Source organism: Ctenopharyngodon idella, chromosome 19, assembly GCF_019924925.1.
Source record: "Ctenopharyngodon idella isolate HZGC_01 chromosome 19, HZGC01, whole genome shotgun sequence".
NCBI lineage: Eukaryota > Metazoa > Chordata > Actinopteri > Cypriniformes > Xenocyprididae > Ctenopharyngodon > Ctenopharyngodon idella.
Window position 1 is genome coordinate 15,309,889 of NC_067238.1, and position 20,392 is coordinate 15,330,280.

General features: G+C 37.7%; 1 protein-coding gene across 1 annotated transcript in view; it reads right to left on the reverse strand.

The window, feature by feature from the left end:
• Positions 1-18,107, reverse strand: part of col22a1 (collagen, type XXII, alpha 1) — a 59,430-nt gene extending 41,323 nt beyond the window's left edge. The window contains 4 exon segments of the mRNA XM_051873662.1: positions 3,753-3,833; positions 14,058-14,624; positions 14,909-15,063; positions 17,978-18,107. Coding sequence (XP_051729622.1) covers positions 3,753-3,833; positions 14,058-14,624; positions 14,909-14,999 — 739 coding nt within the window. The 5' untranslated portion in view covers positions 15,000-15,063; positions 17,978-18,107.
• Positions 18,108-20,392: the final 2,285 nt, after the last annotated feature.

The following is a 20,392-nucleotide window of genomic DNA, read 5'->3' on the forward strand; positions in this document are numbered from 1 at the left end:
ATAGCATTTCTAAGCTTGGAGGAACCTTGCATGGCGAGCAGGACCTGTAATTTGGGCCTGGCGAGTGAAAGCGTATAATCACGACCGAGTCTTATTTTAAACAGTAAGGGAGGCTGTGATGGTTCTGCGGCGCGGCACAGATGAGCGCGTTACGACGCATGTCTTTGATCCAAACACATGGGCACTTCTGCACACAACGCGGCGATCTAGAAACCAGCCTCCTGAAGTACAAGATGTCACCGCATAAAACGGTCACAGCGTGTCAGCGTGACAAACTTCTCTGTGGTTACAGCCAAATCTTAGATCCACAGACGCATGCGCTAAATAAAAAATCTTGATGTTTTTTTTCCACTCACTATCTATAAGAGAAATGTTTTTTGCTTAAAATGCATGGGTCTTAGACCCATGTATTCTGTGACATTTCTTTGCGCTCTATCTATCCGCTTTTGAAACGCGCCTGTCATCAGGAATCGGGTCTCCTTTAGGACCCAGAGTGATCCCATTGGTTCAACAGACTTTTAATGGGTAGTATTTTTAGCGCCTGATTACAATTCCTTAACGATTCCAAAAATGATTACAATTTATATTATCGTTTAAAATGCGTTATAATGACCATTAATGTCTTTTAAATTACATGGCTCATATGTTGTGAAATCAAACATTTCTTATTCAGACGTTATATTGTTGTAGCATTTAAATACTTTTTTTACAGTATGGTGGATAATTACCAATTTACAAGTTATTGAATTAAACTGTTTTTTCATATTATAGCCTATCTATGTTGCTTTTATAAAAATAAAACACTAAACACGTGCTGCGTCCGAAATCGAATACTACTCTACTATATAGTACGCGAAAAACAGTATGCGAACAGAGTAGTATGTCTGAATTCATAGTATTCGAAAAACAGTAGGAAAAAAGTACCCGGATGACTTACTACTTCCGGCGAGATTCTGAAGTGCGCATACGATGGACACTTTACTATCCCATGAGGCCACGGGAGAGGATTTGTGAATGGAGAAGGGACGTAACTGACGCTGGTAGGTCATGTGACAGTAACAACATAGCAGATGTAGTATGTCTGAATTCATTCATACTACACACATACATACTATATAGAACATACTTTTTCAACGGTCGTGAAGTAAATTTAAATTCAAATGTAGTAGCTACCTACTAAACAGTATGCGATTTCAGACGCAGCCGTGGTCTTTGTAAAGCTAACAGATGATGAACCTGTGTGTTACTAGTGTGTCTGCTACATAAAGCCTTTTTTAGGCTTTTTGTTATTGTAATGCTTTTATGTGGATACATTTTAGATGCTTTTATTTTGTACAGCAAATTTAGCCTGCTACAAGAAGCTAATGCAGCTAAAAGAAGCTAACATACAACAGTATATCACGATAACAACTTTTGATCAGGTATTACCGCCTGGGTCCTAAAGGAGACCCGATTCCTGGGCGGACTCGATTTCTCATGACACCGGTCTTTACAAAATCTGCCATGCGCCCGCTCAAAATGTGCGGCCATACCATGCGCATGCGCAAAACCTGTACCTCAAACAATACACTGAAAAACATCTATTATAGGCCTATACATTGTATGCTCTTTAGATATTTTCCAAATAATGTAAACGTGATGTTGAAAAGGTAATTTCTGAAGGGCCGCCAAAGGATATAGTTCTAAAAGTCATTATACTGTACATATAAAAGAATAGTAGAGTCCACACCACAACTATAATGATAATGGCACAGAGAAATGATATTGTTGGAATTACTTTCAGAAAGATTTTTTCCAGCTGATAAATGATAAAAACATTGACAGCCAATCAGAATCCATCCTGCTTTAGAGCATTTAAAGCGGCAGACGACAAAACTGTAGTGCGCTTATAATCAACATAATGATATTGTGCGCTGGTGTGGATGCTAATGTAGTTATCGTAACAGTGATCATAGTTATTGTTTGGTGTAAGCGGACTTTAAAGGCGGATGATAACATTCTGTTTATTATAAGTGCACTTACACCCTAGAATTCACTATGCTGGCAGTTATGCTTTTGGAAATCCAATTTACTGTATACTTGAACTTTCCAAACCCTCAAAACACATCTTATACATTTGTCAGACACCCCACCAAAGCTTTATATAGTGTTTAAGTGCTTCAAATAAAGTAGTTTTGTGTTGTTAAAGGTACTTTACAGATGCAGTCTTGAGTCAGCAAATTTTTAAGTCCATTTTGGCCTTGCTTTGGCCAACACCGATGTTCCAAACTTCAGAAACAGCATGCAGATGTTGGCAGCTTCAGCAATTGTGACATCTCATGTGAAGCTGGAATTTCCCTGAAGATTTAGCTTGTGTTGTTCTCTTGAATATCGCAGATTACAGGAGTAAGACACCATAATTAGCACTTACAGCTACCAAAGGAGGAGATATCTAGTCTAGTCAGTGCAATCCAAAAGAATTGCAACCAAACAGATCCAAGCACAAACGTCAAGAAGATGATCGAAACGGTGAAGAAAGCGCAGTGACCCACAAATGATGTTCAGACGTGGAGAGATCACACCTTAAACTTCACCTGAATACCGAAGACAGCACTTCTCCTCATTATAAGTAGTATAATTAGAGTCAAATGGACCACATTTCAGAAACTTTCAAAGTTTTAAACTTTTTGCAGATATAAAAAATGTAAAAAAGAAGAAAGAGCTGTTTTTCAAAGCATAAATCATGTCACCTTCATTTTCCAGGGTTACGACTTCTCTGAGGATTTATCAAGATGGATTTGAGCAATTAAAACATGACTCAAACTCATCAGATTTATGACAAATGGCTCTCTTGACCATTTTACATACAGCAGTGTCTGTATATATGCCACTGAACCAGTCCTTCTTTTCCGCACACCCCTATAGCACCAGATTGTATAGTCATTTTCTTGCACAGGTAAGTGCTCTCTCTCTTTCTCTCTCTCTCTGTTTTGGTCTGTTTTTTAACTTTAGGTTGATGAATTTGAGTGGGTGTCTCACAGAGGAACTCAGAACCCCCTGAAGACCCAAACACAACATCCTTCAGATCTGTGTAATCACTAAAGAACTCCACGTTTCTTAGAACAGAGGAGGGCAAAAGATTTCTTATTTCGAAACCTCAGTGTCTTGCTGCAACGTTTCATGTTTTAAAGCATAACCTTCTGGGAAAAGAAAGCTTTATTTCTGATCCAAAAGTACTTTAAATGTATAAACTAGACTTGTAGTTTGTGGTATTAATACTTACATGCACACAAAAAAGATTGGGAGTCCATATGTTAGAATCATTATACTGTGCACTTCTTCATTTATTTTTGACCACCAATCAGAAAATGAAATACATTAGGGGTGATTTCCATGTAACTGTGTAACCGTGAGAGGAACAAACGTTTTCTCACATCACAGAAACACTCGTATAATGGTGTTTTAAAGGATCATCATGAAACACCAGTTTTGAGTGTTGAGTGCTGTCGAACATGATGGAAGACAATCTTAAAAAAAAAAAAAAAAAAAAAAAAAAAAAAAAGCCAATTTATAACAAATGGATTGGTGAGCTGAAAGTGCCCATAATTATTCATGAGACTGCATTGCAAATTCTATGAGAAGTTGCTGTCTCATAATTATCCATGACATCATGTGAACTTTTGCAGATGCAAGCAGTGAATTGATACGATGCTGAGAGGCTTTCATAACACTTTTAACACCAAAGCATTATGGGAAGAACATGGACACATTACCTGGAACCTCCGTCAGTCCAGCACTGGTGCTGTTCGGTCTGAAACGGCCTGCCTGGACTTTCATGTTGGGACACAGAACATCTGTGGAGGGAAACACAATATGGGTGAACTTATTTTTGGATGGCAAAATGACCTTAAAGTGAAGTACACAGTACTCTACAGGTGTTTGGATTATATAGAGCAATTTACTTCTACAGTTAGAATAGTAATATTTTAGTCCTATTTTGGTAATATGATGCATTTTGAGGTATTGCAATCTGTGTTTAATTAACACTCCAAGGTCTCCTGAAATTTCTAAACATCTGCTTTTAGGAGAGCAGACTTCATCATTAATTCATATTGTGAAATTAAATTTTTTGTTGACATTTTATTGTACTGGCTCCAGGTGCCCAGGCAATCTGCTATGGTATTTTGCCAATGACAAACCTTTTCACTCATGAATATTTAACATTTAAACATTTTATGTTATACAGACATAATTGAGATGAAAATAGACTTAGATAATGTTGCGGGAAAAAAAAAAAAAAATTTGCATGACCTTTTTTCCAGTTAAAGCACTTCTTTTTCACATTAAAAAAGAGAGTTTTCTTTAATATCTCAATTGCTGTTAGACGACGACAAGAATAGAGACTTTTGCCTGACATATGAATAAAACGTTTCTTCTAGAGTTTCAGAAGCAAAATAATGTCTCAAACTGTACTCAAATTTGCAAAGATAATAAAGTCCGCCATCAAAACTCATAAATCTTGATATGAACTCAAAGATTTCTAATCAGTGTACAGTGTATATATAGGCCTATATTATATAATCATTTATCATATTATATCTACACTCTTACTGCATGTTAAAATAGTCACATTTGAGCCTATATTTATTTTAAGGGGTCCTATTATGCTTTTTTACAAGTTCAGCTTTCTTTAGTGTGTGATGTTGCTGTTTGTGCATGAAAAAAGGTCTGCAAAGTTACAAAGCACAAAGTCACTCCAAAGGGAGTTATTCACTATGTCAGTAAACACTGTTTCTGAACTCCCTCAAACGCCTCGATTGTAGCCTTGAATTTTCTTCCGGGAATGTACACGTCACAGTATTCCTCATTTAAATGATTCATGCGCAAAAAAGCTGTGAAAAGGTGTTGAGTTCTGTTAGTAGTTAGTCGTCGCCATGCCTAAGGGACACTGTATTTTCCATCCTGAATCTAAACCTTCGGCCTTCCTAATACAGCAAAACTGATGCCACAGTTAGTGTAGTTACAGTAGAGTTACATTTCCAACACACACTGCGGTTGACCAAACACAACAGACTGCACTGGAAAGCGGGCTGTAAAGAAACCGAAATTAAAACAGAGGATTCAAGAGAGGGTGCAATGAAAAATAATATTTTCTAATTATTTTTTGAGTTTTTTGAACATTAAATGATGAAAACATATTCCAGTAGGCCCATAAATAAATTTATGAACCTGTAAATGAGCATATTGGGCCCCTTTAAGGCTTTTTAAGAAAAATTACATTTAAATGAAACCTAAATAAGAATGCCACAACGTTTCTGAGCAGTGAACATTGCCCTCTTTGAAGAGGTATGATTTTAGTGGCAGCTGAAGGAAATGAACAGTTGAGAGTGACTGTCACTGTAATATTATCCATCTTCCTCTCTGTGCTTGAAGACAGACTGTTAGAGAATCTTTTCCAAGCCCTCCAGCGAAGACTTGGTGGCATAACTTACGACTCTATGATATTGGCACATAGACGTGGGGAAAGTTACGAGTTGGTCCACTGAGCTTAGAGTTTGTTGGAGTGCAGCTATGCTAACGTCACAGCGGTGATAATTTAGGACATACAAACAGGCAGATTTCAAATGGCGACGCATAGCTAGTGACAGCAGTGATGACAGGAGGAAACGAAACACCAGCAGACTTGCTTTACTATGGCATCTGTGATGAGAATGTGCTATTTGTAGAGAGGAACTTGCTAGTGCTAAGGAAGGATGCTAATATTAGCCTAGACACTAATGGATGACTGCTTATTGCTTTTGTTTGGTCTTTTTGTTACTTTTAATTGAAAAGAGAGTACAGGAAATTATGTGACTGGCAAATGTTGTGCTAGATCTGAACTACCATCACCCACAAGCACCACAACACCCACACACACACACACACACACACACACACACACACACACACACACACACAGCTGTTATCTTTAGAGGAATAGTGCCAAAAATAAAAATTGTCATTATTTACTCACCGTATGCTGTTATTTTTTACTATGAAATTCAAAAGTAGATATTTTCGATGAATATAGACCTCTTCCATATACAACCAAATCTGTCAAGCTCCAAAAATCTCATAAGAGCCATAATATTGTCATTAAAGGAACACTCCACTTTTTTTGAAAATAGGCTAATTTTCCAACTCCCCTAGAGTTAAACAGTTGAGTTTTACCGTTTTCGAATCCATTCAGCCGATCTCCGGGTCTGGCGGTACCACTTTTAGCATAGCTTAGCATAGATCATTGAATCTGATTAGACTGTTAGCATCTCGCTCAAAAAAGTTCCTTGATTATTACGCCGGAATGAGAGTATAGTTCCTAGCCATATCGGCCTAGAAAATCACAACTTTTCATTTTACGCTGGGCTTAGTACACAATGTAACTACAGAAGAGTCCAATTTTAAATAGGAAAAATATTGAATCTCTTTGGTCATTTTTGAGGGAGATGCTAACGGTCTAATCAGATTCAATGATCTATGCTAAGCTATGCTAAAAGTGGTACCGCCAGACCCGGAGATCGGCTGAATGGATTTGAAAACGGTAAAACTCAACTGTTTAACTCTAGGGGAGTTGGAAAATGAGCCTATTTTCAAAAAAAGTGGAGTGTTCCTTTAAGTTGTCTACCTTTAAATTAGCAATTTACATGATTTATGATACTTTTCTGCATGAGAAAAAATTTTACATTTTTTAAATTTAGAAAAAAATCTTTGAAAAAATCTACTTTTGTCTTCCACATGAATGAATGAACAAACAAACAAACAAACGAATTAAAGAAAGTTTGGAACTACATGAATGTTAGTAAACAATAAAATACTTTTCATTTTTGACTTTTAACTATTCTGGTCATCATTCTGCTTGTGACTAATGATGACCAGACAAGTATAATGTGGTCAAACTTTAGTTTTAGGTTTCCAGGTGTAAAATCATAAAGTGTTTTCTAATGTATAGGCTTCACCAACATTAGCTCAGTCAAACCTAAAAAAAAGGAGAGTAAGTGGGAATTTAGTAACAGACAGGATATGTCAATTTTGAAATCTTCAAATTTAATGTAAAGGAATGATGTTAGCTATTCCAAGGTTCCTATTTCATCCTCATCAAAAGGCTAAATCCAAGTCTTCCCTTCATATGGATGTTCGCTGTTAGAGTAATGCACAAAATCATGCTTTAATACCATTGATTAAATGATTTATGTCTTTTTATGCCTCTCTCTCTCTACGCTCGCCTCTACGCTCTCTCTCTCTCTCTCTCTCTCTTTGCTACACATGCACAGACTCTTGGCATGAACCAGGCAGACGCCCAAACCACACAGCGGCTGATCGCGTCCCTGACAATCATGTACAATCAGACCCTGTAATTTTCTTTAATCGCTCCTATAAAAAGTGCTTTGTAGCATTTAAGAGGCCTCAACTTTGCTACGAATTCCACTTTACAGAGGCTGGGTCACTTGACACAATTACATCTCTGTCCAATACAGTGTCCTCAGCGTGACTCTCCCAAACCCCCACACCCCTGAGCGTGTCCCTGCCCTGAACCAAACATCACCCTCCTGAGCACGAAAAAATAAAAAGCTCAGCCGCCCACCAGGGATAAATAAAGGTCGGAGAAAAGAGCACCTGCCTGTCTATATTTGCGTTGTATTCGTTATGTGAGCCAAGTTTTCTTTTACCAGTATAGAGGACATCCATGTATCCTTTTTTAAAGGGTTTATGTGCATAATAACTTGAGGTTTCTTTTTCTGTTTCCGTGTCCTCAACCTTCCTAAACAAAAAATATCAATCGCTAACTATTTCTAGCAGTTCTTAAGGTCAGTTCACACTATTGATGATAACTATAAAGATATAAGAATAGTAGAGTCCACACCGCATCAGTAATGATAATGGCACAGAGAAACAATATCGTTTGAATCACATTTTTTTTTCCAGCAAAACATTGACAGCCAATTAGAGTCCATCCTGTTATAAAGAGCTCGAGCATTTAAAGCGACAGATGACAAAATGTTATCGTCTGCTGGTGTGGACGCTAAAATAGTATAGTTATCTTTATAGTTATCGTCTAATGTTTCACTTCCTGACTCCTGAGTTACCTTCATCAAATCAATTTTTGAAGGCAGCATAGTTGTATTCTTCACTGCCTTTGATATGCCACAATCCTCTGCTTTCCATTCTGTGACAGTTGAGCTAAAAATTAAAGATGGAATCTGAAAGTTAAGGTTGGTGGTCAGTTTGTGTGTAAATGTATGTTTTTGACCAAAGTTTTCCACTTTTGGTGTCATTTGTGAGAAATTGCTATTGTAGTAATTAAATATTTGCTTAGTTATCACCAAAGCTATTTTCGTATTTCCGTAATGAACAGTTCCTTTAACCTCATAGTTTCTTTTGGGGGACTGACCCCACAATTAGCATGCTGCTAAAATGACAAGTAACTAACTAAATGTGGTTGTCCATAAAGAGTTGTTTTTGACGAACCTATTTCCTTTGACTGGCGAAATGACAAAGCAATCAAAAGCCAGTCGTGCGTCATTGTTTAAATGGCACTTATGAGTGATTTCTAACTGTGCTCTATCGAGGGCAACTTCCTTCAGCTGTGGGATAAAGGCTGTAATTTAGAGAGTGGCCATGAAAATAAAATGATGGACTGAGAAGAACATAGCCTTCAGATTACTGCATTTCTACAGTGTTTTTCAAAGACTTTTTCATTTGTTTGTTTGTAGAGCAAATCAAATTGTGATTGGATTACATCAGAAATCATATCAGATATGCTAAGGATAATCAGCTGGCTAAATGAATATAACTGAAAATAAATTATGATGCACCTGCAAAATGTTTCCAGACATTGTTGGTTAAGGATCTAATGGATGCAAATGCACATGACTGATTTGCACTATATTGACTTTAGATAGTTCATAAAATACTATTTTGAAATTACCAAACATTTACCAAGCTAATGAATTAGGATGAATTTATTCATGCTTAAAAAGGGCCAACTGGTACCGGCTGATCAATGAAACTAGCAATTAATCACCCTGACATTTCAGGCTAGAGAATGATGCAGCATTTTAGAAAGTGCTGTGTCATATAGAGGACTTTTTAAAACCATAACCATCTTTACTTTTGCTCATACTTGAAGTTCTTTAACAGTAGCTAAACAGCCACTAAGAGCCCAACTAAGACACTCTAGCAACTGCACACATTTGAAACCACTCAGAATGCCAGTATCAACAACTGAAACATCTTACATCCAAGTTTTCTCAGATGAACTAGTCATTCAAAGACAATCCTACTTTATTATTGTGTTCTGAGAAGTCCAACCCAAAATATTCCTCGTTAACACATCTGAATTCTCAATCTATCCTCAGAAACACAAGAAAGGGAAGGGCTTAATCAAATGTTTTCTCTCTTATTTGAAATGCCCATTAAGCTAATCAAAACCAGATTTAGGAAACAGAGACAACAGATGCTAAAGCAAACATGAGGAAATTAGCACACCCAACATATTACAGTGCACTGCTGTTCTGTTTAGGAGCGTCCCACCGCTGATTATAGATCTGGCATGCTGTGGTCATGGGTGGACCACCGACCTGAACCAAAGCCCAAATATACTAAGTGATGAAACTACTAGTCAAACACGCTTGCGCTTTTCGTTTATTCAAGCGTGCTAAAAATGGCCCAGTGCACTTCCTGTATTATCATAGAGCTGTATGTAATATTCACCATTTAATCAAAAGGAAATAATTTTATGCATAAAGAAAGTTATGAATGATTATGAATGATTTCATGACTGTTAAGCACATATATCATTGTCATTATTGTAAAACATCCTGGTCAGACATTAATTATTTATGAATTTAGTACAAACACTTTACTAATATGTCATATTTTCCCTTTTACACTGATGAAAAAAAATTCTATTAAAGGGGTGGTGTAATGCCATTTTTACAAGATGTAAAATAAGTCTCTGATGTCCCCAGAGTGTGTACTGTATGTGAAGTTTTAGCTCAAAATACCCCACAGATAATTTTTTATAGCATGTTAGACTTGTCACTTTTTGAGGGTGAGCAAAACGCTCAGTTTTTGTGTGTGTCCCTTTAAATGCAAATGAGCTGCTGCTACTAAGCAGAGGGCGGGGTTTCAAGAGCTTGTGTTAGCACATAGTACTGTTAGCAGTGCCGATTACCTCACTGAAAATGTCAGAAACTGTTCAGCCTTTTCTGTTCAAACCGGAGTCAGACGCTGATGGAGAGACTCAAGAAGAAGTGACAACATGTAGAACGCAAGAGGACGTTTCTGAATGTTTAGTTGCTTAATTCATGTAGCTGATGTGGGATATCTTAAAGTCATTGATTAGCATATTCTGTCATGATAATCTATAAATCGCTCGTAAGATCCTACAGAGCCAGAGAATATATGCTGCATAAAGATAGAACAGGTATAGTTTAGTTTAATTATGGTTATACCTTGGCATCTTGCTTTTATGACATGCTATTGCATTTGTGTTACTATTGTATTGCAATAACATGGCCTCACCCCTTTGTTGTGTGTTCTCGGGGGCAGGGTTTATGTAAATTTTAGGGTTAGTGATGTCACCAACCCGGGAAGAAGCTCGTTGTAGTCCCTACCAGCCGTTTGTTGTAGTCCTTAAACAGAGAATTATTTAAAAGAAAATCTCGCTTTGCTTTGAACTTTGAGCTTCGTAACTTTGCAGATGTTGTTTGTGCTCTAACAGCAACATTACACGCTAACTAAAGTTAAAAAAGTGAAATCATAATGAACCACCCCTTTAAGAAAACATGTCACAATGCAACAACAAAAAAACTCTTTTGAATTTATAGTGAATATTACCTGAACAATTCATTCTGAATTATTTTTAGAAAGAAAGAAATGGATTCCAACTAACTTCTAGAGAAGGTAATGCCATTTTCTTAAGATTCCCTAGAAAAAAAAAACTGCATTATGGGTAATTACATTTAAAATAATGCTAATTGTTCTCTTAGATATAATGATTTTAATCTTTTCACATAAAACAAATTAAAAGCCAAAGATTAAAAAGTAAAAACGCAGTACGGTGAAGCCCAGTTGAAACATTAGGACTGTAATTTTCAGAGCCAAAATAACTTGGACCTTGGAGATGGCATGTTTTCTAGCCAACAGTATTCTTAGATGCCAATGCTAGTGCCAGATTATCTTGGTTATCACAGAACTGGACCTGATATGCAGTTCCAGTTGTCTAAATGCTTGAAGGATAATCCCTGATAGGACAACAAAGTCTGTAGCTGGCAGTGAGTGTTTGAGTATTCTTGCACTCTGAGTCATGTATGTCATTAGAGTCATTGAGAGGAGGACTTTTGGTTGGAATCAGGGCAGGGTCAAGGTTTGGGTTTACAATGAATCAGTTTATCTCTTTCTCTTTTTATCTCTCCATCTCCCTGCCAAGTCTAAGTGGTTTCCTATCTTCCCACTAGGCTGTTTGATTTAAAGTAGGCACTGGAGAAGGCTTGTGTTACAACCTCTTCAAATACCAATGATTGTACCTTCAACAAAAGACCGCTTCACCACTGAATGTGTCATGTTTTTATATCGCTTTGACTACACTAGAGTTTTGGATAGCGGAAGTGCTACTACGGACTCAGATTTCCACTTTAAACTGAAGAGCTCCAGGTGTCGTCTCTCTCCTGTTCACGCTAATTTTAGAGAGGAATGTCAAGGCTAAGCATCCATCATCACTAAAAACATACATGCGTACACATAATTTGCATTTGTATGGTCAATCTAGGCCACATACCTCAACGGTTTGGGTTTATGTATTTTTGAATCTATATTCATAGTTTTAATGCAAGCTTCTTGTTTGTAATGGCCTCTAAAGACTATCCCACATGTACTTTTAGGTTATCTTTGCCTGCAGAGCAGATGTGATCTGGAAAAGCACTTGAGCTCAGAGCTTTTCTGTCTTCTGGTCTTACTACACCTCTTTACTCGGAGCTCACCGAGGCAAGAAACCACAGAAATGTCCAGGCAAAAGAGCTTCCAGTTCCTGTCCAACAAGTCTTGTATGGCACAGAACAGACCTTCTTGTAAATGAGAATGTGTGCCAACAAAAGCAGATTAAATGACTGATGTTTTTAGTCAACGATCAAACCGACTCCATGTTAAGTCAACTCCCACCTAACCTATCTGAGCGTGTAAAGAAATGTATTGGCATCTATGTTTCTATGAAGAACCTTTAATATCCCTGGAACCATTTCATCGGACAAAAGGTTCTTTATAGTGGAAAAAGTTCTTTAGATTTTTAAAAAAAGTTCTTCACAGTAAAAATGGAGAACCTAAAATGGTTATTCTATGGCAGGGATTGGCAACCTTTTTGTCATGAAGTGCCATTTTTAATCCCCACTGCGTTTCTAGTTTGGCCTATTTACCTGATCGGATAGCTATCCATTTTGTTAAAACTGTTCCATGTACACTTGGCAACTTAACTGTGTCTACGCAAGACCAATATAAAGCTAAATCTTTGAGTTAATGTCAAAGAAAGCAAGATATGAGCTTCATCCACAATTGGAGAGAGAGCGACATCGGCACTGGTAACATTTAATGTCACTGCTTTTAATGAAGACAACTTTGTGTTGATCTTCAGGATGGGATGCTGAACTTTCAGTTTCATTTGTGGTAGTTTGCACGTGGGCTTGCTGAAGAGATGCTACTCTAGCACTATCATATTGGGGTACCGTAGCCATTATAACACTCTCTCGCATGTTTAGTTTTTACCATTTTAGTAAAAAGTACGTGTGGCTTCAACAATCAGATGCATTTTGTCCAGTTTCATCTGGAATGTGAAAAAAAATGCCCTCTCTTTTGGTCTTTTCATGATTGGATAGCTATATCCGATCAGAAAAAAAGTGAAGTGACCAGGTACACATGAACAGAGTTTCCACATGCAGTAATTTTGATGTGTGTGGAATGTTTAATAGGTCTCAATATGCTTAGTTGAATATATCCGAAATTTATAGCATTAACTGTACAGCGGAACAAGCTTGTTTGCGCAATGTGCAGTGGTCGCGCTAATGGTTTGTCAGAGCTGCCGATCTCATGGCAATTGGTACGTATTTTACGAGGTGGCCAATTCGTATGAATTTGTATGACTTCAATCGTACGATTTTTCAAAGAGGACCACCCCTAATCTCCTCCCCTACCTGTTACTGGAGTCTAGACAAATCATACGAAAACGAATTAGCCATTTTGTAAAATACGTACAAATTCACTGTAAACCTGAATAAGTTGGCAAAACTCAAACAATTTGAGGCAATCAGTTGCTTGCACTACTTGTCACCATGATGGTAACTCTCCAAAATCCCACATAAACAGAAACTCTTCTAAATTAGCATAACAAAACATTAATCACTACTAAATCTCCCACTTAACATTAATCTTAATCAAAAACCATTATATAACACTTAATTTTAGCATTTACTCTCCCTTTTGAGTGCCATGGGCAAAGCATGCTGGGAAATAGAAATCCCAGCCCAGTTTCAGTTAAACTTAAGTTCGTCTAAATTAAAAGAAATAAAAGTCAAAGCAATGAAATAGTTCAGTTTACTTAAAATTTATCAGTTCTATGAACTTAAAAGAAAAAGAAAGTGCTAAATACTCATAAAAATTAATTTGACTGAACTAATTGAATATTTTAATTTAAGTTTGTCCTACTGAAACCAATTAATTATTTTGAGCGTTAGGGTTTACAGTGTTGCTGTTAGATTGCGTTGGAGCTGCACGCTTTCATTGACCCAGTTTAATTCTCATACTTTAGTAGTATTTATAATTCCTAACTTATTAAACAAGCTGTATTACAATGAGGAATGATTACCTCAAAATGTAGATTGTATGCAGGTGCGAGGTACTTTATCTGAATGAAATACATACACCTCTCTCGCTTTTGCTCAAATGGCAGCCTCCGCATGCCATAGGTTGCCGACCCCTGTTCTATGGCATCTCTGCAAAACCTTTTTTTTTTTTTCAAATGTACATGGTTTAAGGTCAAAGTCATCAATACTCACTCTCGCAGAGTCTCCTCCTCAACCTGCCCCTGATCTTGTCAATGGCGTCAAAGTCCGTCACGTGGAACACATGAGCACTTTTGGGCTCGGCGGCAATCTCCTCCAGCTCCTCTCTAAGAGCTTCCCCAATCCCTACGGCGAACAACCTGATTCCAGCAGCCGCTGCAGCAAGTGATGGCTCCAAAACAAAATCCTGACTCCTGCCATCCGTTAGCAAGATCGCAACTTTCTGAATACCCTTGGCGGCAGGCCTTGCCCCTGTCCTCTCCGTGAAGATGTTGTTGGTGGTGAAGCTGATGGCGTCTCCAGTCTTGGTGTTCCCACCCAGGTAGCGGATGTTCCCAGCGGCACGCTTGACCTCCTCAAGAGTTTTGTACCTGCCCAGGTTGAATTCGGCGGTGGGACGGTCACTGTAGCGAACCACGGCCACACGTGTCTTCTCCGCACCTACATCAAAAGATTCCACCAGGTTTGCCACCCACTGCCGGATCTTCTCGAAGTTTTCCTTGCCCACACTGGAAGAGGTGTCCAAGATGAATACCAAATCATAGTGGACATTCTTGCAACCTGGGACAAAAGACATGCAATTTTACAGACGGTGTGTATACAGTTTAGCCGCAGATTTACGTGGTTTGTGTTTCTGTCAGTGTACCATGGTCCAGTTGGATAATACATGGACTGAATTTTACAGAGAACACAAAGCTATTAGTATATGTCAGGTGCAAAACCTCAGTCTGCACACATTACAACAGACTCATTGAAAGTCAGAATTAGAACCACCGAGCTAAAGTTAAACAGAGATGTGGTTGGGGTCATGAAAACAGTATATTTAGGCTAGTATGTGACCTCACCTGCCCTTTGTCCTTCAACACCACTTCCATACAGAGTCAGAGCCAGTATGGCCAGGACCAGAGAGATCCTGAGGCCGAATCGAAACTCCATCTCCTTCTCCGCTATTGTTCGTTGATATTCCTACTAAGGTGTGATGATCATCAAGTTGCTGCTCCTGTGGAGACATGAGAACAAATGTGAGGTGATCAGTCATTCTGACTCGGAGCTGAGTTATACTGATAGATTGCAAACAGAAGTGGAGTGTATGATTCATGTTAGCTGTGTCCTATACACAATATTTTTCTTACTGATGTACTGCTGGTGCAGCCCACATTAATCCTGATTTGTACTTTCCAAGTTGCCGTTTTAGTTTGAGCCAATAACAAATGAACATCAACATGCTCATAAACACACTATACAAGTGAATACAGGACTATTTTACCATTTTAAGTACAATATAAATACAATTATTATTATTATTATTACAATTGTGTATTACACATAAGTAAAATGTCTTATAAAATCACTTTTAGTGGATTTTCTGTCTTATTTTGGGATTAAGTGTGACATGTCTCCATGAGATTCATCCATATATGACTGATAGACACCTCAGGAAATGTAATTGTTCCAGTTATGATTTGTTAAGTACATGTTGAAGAAATCATGTTTGTTTTCTATAGACAGATACATTAGCAAAAGTGCTAGCATGAATGGGGGAATGCGTAATATTATAAATAACACATAATGAAAGATTATAGGTCTCCATCAGGAAAGCAGAGTAAACAAGGTGGGGTTATAGAAAGAAAATCCCCAGAAAGTTTTATGTCCAACTGTAATTCATTCCCCTGTTCACCAAACTATACATAGGCCTACACCACTGGTGCCTAACCACACTCCTCTGGCTAAGCTGAACTGATGTTTCTCTGTAAAATAGGGTGTTCTTCTGATTTAGCGGAGTACAGTTCACCCCAGGGAGCACACTGTCATCACAGAGCGAGGGAACAACGTTGGGAAGCATTGAATTATGGTTTGCAGAACCTTGATGATGTGGCAATCTCTCCTCACAGGCAATTTCAGCTAAGTTCTCTATAACTTTCAGGTGCATTAAATTGCTATTCTCCTGAAAAACCTTCACCAAGGACAAAAGAATGAAGTTTATCAATGGGAAATGGGACTTTGATGACTTGTAAAAATGGCATCAATTGAGTTAGTGATTTAAAAGTCCCCTTTCTATGTTTCCATTACAAAAGCTGATGCATCTAGAAATGGAAAACTGCCCATTTTTGGATCTGTCAGACCAATAGGAAAACAGCCCTGTTCCTCGTGAACTGATGGTCAGAGGCCTCCTCTCACACAATTCAGTGTCTTTTCTTTGTAGCTTTCCATAGCTCATTCCTCTCCCTTCTTTTTTTTCCTTCATAAAGGTTTGCACTATCATCATATGACCCAGAAAGTTGTGCTTGCTCTTTACTTTTGGTCTTAAAAGCCCACAGTATATCCCAGCATGGCGAGCTCTTTGAACCCTTTGACCAGAGCAGGTCTTCTTATGTTTCTTTGAAGCTGTGAAAATATCCTGCATTCGTTTAACTACTAACATTTACTGTATACATTTGCAGTAAACAACATTTATACTGGTTTTTCATGTCTCCGTGAAAACAAATAGCCTCCTGTTTCTTCTCTCATTCAGATTCCTTTATAAAAAATTTATATTTTGAATATTATTTATCTTTATATTTCAGACATCACATATATATATATATATATATATATATATATATATATATGTCAATCTGTCCTGGTTTTTACATTCAGTTCAGCAGTACAAAGTATTAAAGGGCACTTTGTTCTTCCAGCCCTTTGGTCAAGCTATTAGCCTAAATTACCTGTTGCGTTTTTAAAAACTAATGGACCTGTGCTTGGTTAAAACAAAATTCTTTTCATAACTTAAATGAAATGGTTGTGGAAGTGAACACCCAGTTCTGTTTTTAGCCATTCTGTTCACTTCTACATATGTTGGTCAAAACCCATTTGACAGTACACATTATATGGTCAATGTCCCATATGGAACCTGGAGGTAAGTGCCATGATCAAGGGCACAATGGTCATGGTCATCAAGCTTACGTTTACCAGCCCTACAACCTATATATATATATATATATATATATATATATATATATAATTTTTTTTTTTTTTTTTTTTACCAGACTACCAATCTACATCTTTTGTTTACCATCTCTTTGACTTAGACTTTTTTTCACCAGCTTGACAACCTACAATTGTTTACCAGTCCTATGACCTACAACCTTTGCATTACCAGCCCTACGGCCTATAACCTTTCGATTACCATCCCTAAAACCTTTTGTTTACCATCCATACAACATAAAATCATTTAGTTACCTGCACTTTATGACCTGCATTCTTTCATCGACCAATTTACAACATTTTAGTTATTAGACGTACAGTATAACATACCATTTTTGGTTTATAATAACCCACAAGCTTTTGGTTACAAATGTAATTGACTGATCCATCTCAATAAATTAAATCTTTTGGTTATCAGCCCTATGACCTGCATTCTGTTTATTAGATGTACAGTATAACATACCATTTTTGGTTTATAATAACCCACAGTCTTTTGGTTACAAATGTAATTGACTGATCCAGTTACCCCTGTTATTTCATTATTGAACAATTTGCAATTTTCAAAACCATCAAAAGTCAGTTATCATCATTTTTGTATTGTCTGCAAGTACATTTCTCATTTTGTATCACTGAAACCTTTTAGTGTGTCTATCTCTTCTAACACTCTAGGGCCCGATTGTGGCCAAACTCCAAAACTCTGCTAAACGACCAGCCTGGGAGCAACCTGCAGATGATTAAACCAGAAATCTTCACTCTTCCTCTTCTGAAATGTTAAAAACAGCCTTTACTTCTAAAGTTCCCACAAAAAGCATAAGAACAAAGAAAGCACTATAGTTGTAGACCAGACTGGGCTATCAAGGTATATTGCTAAACATACTAGAGCAAAAATCAAACACTGTTTGCTGATGGGATACAGTTCGGAAATTAATGATACACTTCACTCTTACCTGTACTGTCAATCCGTAGGAACAAGAAGATCTTCTTCTCCTCCAGAAATACACCTCACAGACACCTGAAGTATCAAAGCAGCATCCTCCTAGAAATAAAGCTCCAGGTAAGGTCATACACAGGTGTGATAACACACACACACACACACACACACACAGTAATCCTGAAGTGAGGAGCACAGTGTTGTGGAGTCTGCTCTCCTCTGCTGGGAGGTGGGAGGGCCGAGGAACTGTTCCTCTAAGTGTTGGGTTTCAGTGGGGACGGGATGGCTGCCCTGCCCTGCCCTGTTCACGCACATAAAATAGGGCTCTGACAGACTGCACCAATTATAGAGCAACTTTCCGGGATATTTTTGTCACTTTCTTTCTCGTCATCTCTTTCTTTTTCTCTCACACCAGTTCTTCTCTCTCCTCTTGACTCCATGGCTTTAGGGATAGAGTCTTCTCTCCAGGCCAGGCTGAGCTGACTGCAGGTTGCCAATGGAACTGATGGGTGATTTTTGCCAACAAGGTCAACCTGTTGAATACAGTATACTCTAAAAGTATGGAAATACAGACACAGCTCTGGTTTAACCCATCCATTAAAAAAAAAAAAACAATTACAACCATTTATTCTGGTTCAAGAGACTGATAACCATTTAAAACAGCAATTACAAAAACCTAAACATAGTTTAAGATAGTAGACTAGTTTAAAAAGAAGTCATAGTTTAACTTAAGCATTACAAACACTTCACCTGGTTTAGTACATCCATTCCAGTTACGTAACTAAATTATGATACAAATTGGAAAACATTTACCTGGTTGAAGAAACCCAAAAACTTGATTATGTACAACCAAAGTAACCTGGTTCAACCCTCCTATTATCTACATCTGATCTCTGGCATCTTTTTTTATACTATGTTGAAGTTGGTAGGGGCAAGTTAAAACCAGATAAAGTTTTTGGAATGGGTCATGTGATAAATAGATCTGTTGTGCTCATAGGTTTGAATCCGGCCTGCATTATGTCTAATCCTGTTTTGTCCCTCTCTCTCTCCACTGTCCTGTACAATAAAGTCGAGAACCCCCTAAACATTTGAGGAGAAAAAAATGAATGGGTGGGTTGAACCAACCTTATTTTCAGTACAAGATACTGGAAGTAAATTGTGGTCGTATTTTAGTCATCTTTAGCCAGGGCTTTTCACATTGCACTTATCATCATTCTAAACCCCACATTTAACCCCGGGTAAAGGAACATTTCACACTTAATTTAGAAACAGGGATAGCACTGCTTTTACTTGGGGTTATAAAACCCTGCTCCACTTTTGCAGTGCCAAACGTGTAGTGTGAAACCATGCAGTGTACGACTAGATGCTTAGCAAACAGCAACCAATCGTGTGCTTCATATTCACGTGCTTTGGACAGTCACAGAAACACTGTGCATTGTATATAAACAGTCCTTTCAGCATTTGAAGGGACAAATGTCAAATGGCATGGGAAAAAGTGTCAATTTGAGTAAAGAAGAGACTGTTTAATTCTTAACTTTATAGTCTGAAAAGTCCATTCAGAAAAAAACTTTATAGTACAGTCGGCATGAGGACACGCAATGCTAGAGCAGGTTGTGTGTGGTGTTCATCCAATCAGTGACACTGACACCACAAATATGCAAATAAGGACATTAACCGAAGGTTTAGGAATGTACAGTGCGAAACATCATTGTATGAATACCCAGGATTAATTGTTAACCCGAGGTAAATTATGAGCAGTGTGAAATGTGACGCAAGATAACCCTGTTTACCCTGGGTTTACAATGACCCAGGGTTAACTAGGCCTATTTCAAGTGTGAAAAGCCCTATTGAGACATTGTGTTCACTTTAATTTCATTATTTTAAGATGTTGTTTAATCTAACATCTTATGATGACAAAATCATAATATTTAGGCTATTTCTAGATCTTCACAATATGTACAGATCTTTTCAAATGACAAACATGAACTTTAGTTTAGTTTAATAAAGCTAATAGTTGTAATAGTTAAACTGGGTAAATGGATTCCTGGGTTATCTTCCTTCACATTTCACATTGCTTATAATGCTTATAAGAATTAATCCTGGGTTTTCATAAAATGATGCTTCACACATCCCTAAACCCTGGATTAACGTCCTTATTTGCATATTTGTGGTGTCCGTGTTACTGATTGGATGAACAAAGCACACAATATGTTTACATAAAGGCTCTAGCATTGCTCATCCTCATATTATATATTATTGCTGACCATCAAGTTTATCCTGAATGGACTTTTCGACTATAAAGGTAAGAATGATAGGCCTACGTGTTCTTCTTCACTTCAATTGTTGCGTTTTCTGTCAGCATTTGACATTTTTTTACCTCAAACGCTGAAACTACTGTTTATACAATGCGCAGTCTTTCCGTGACTGTCCA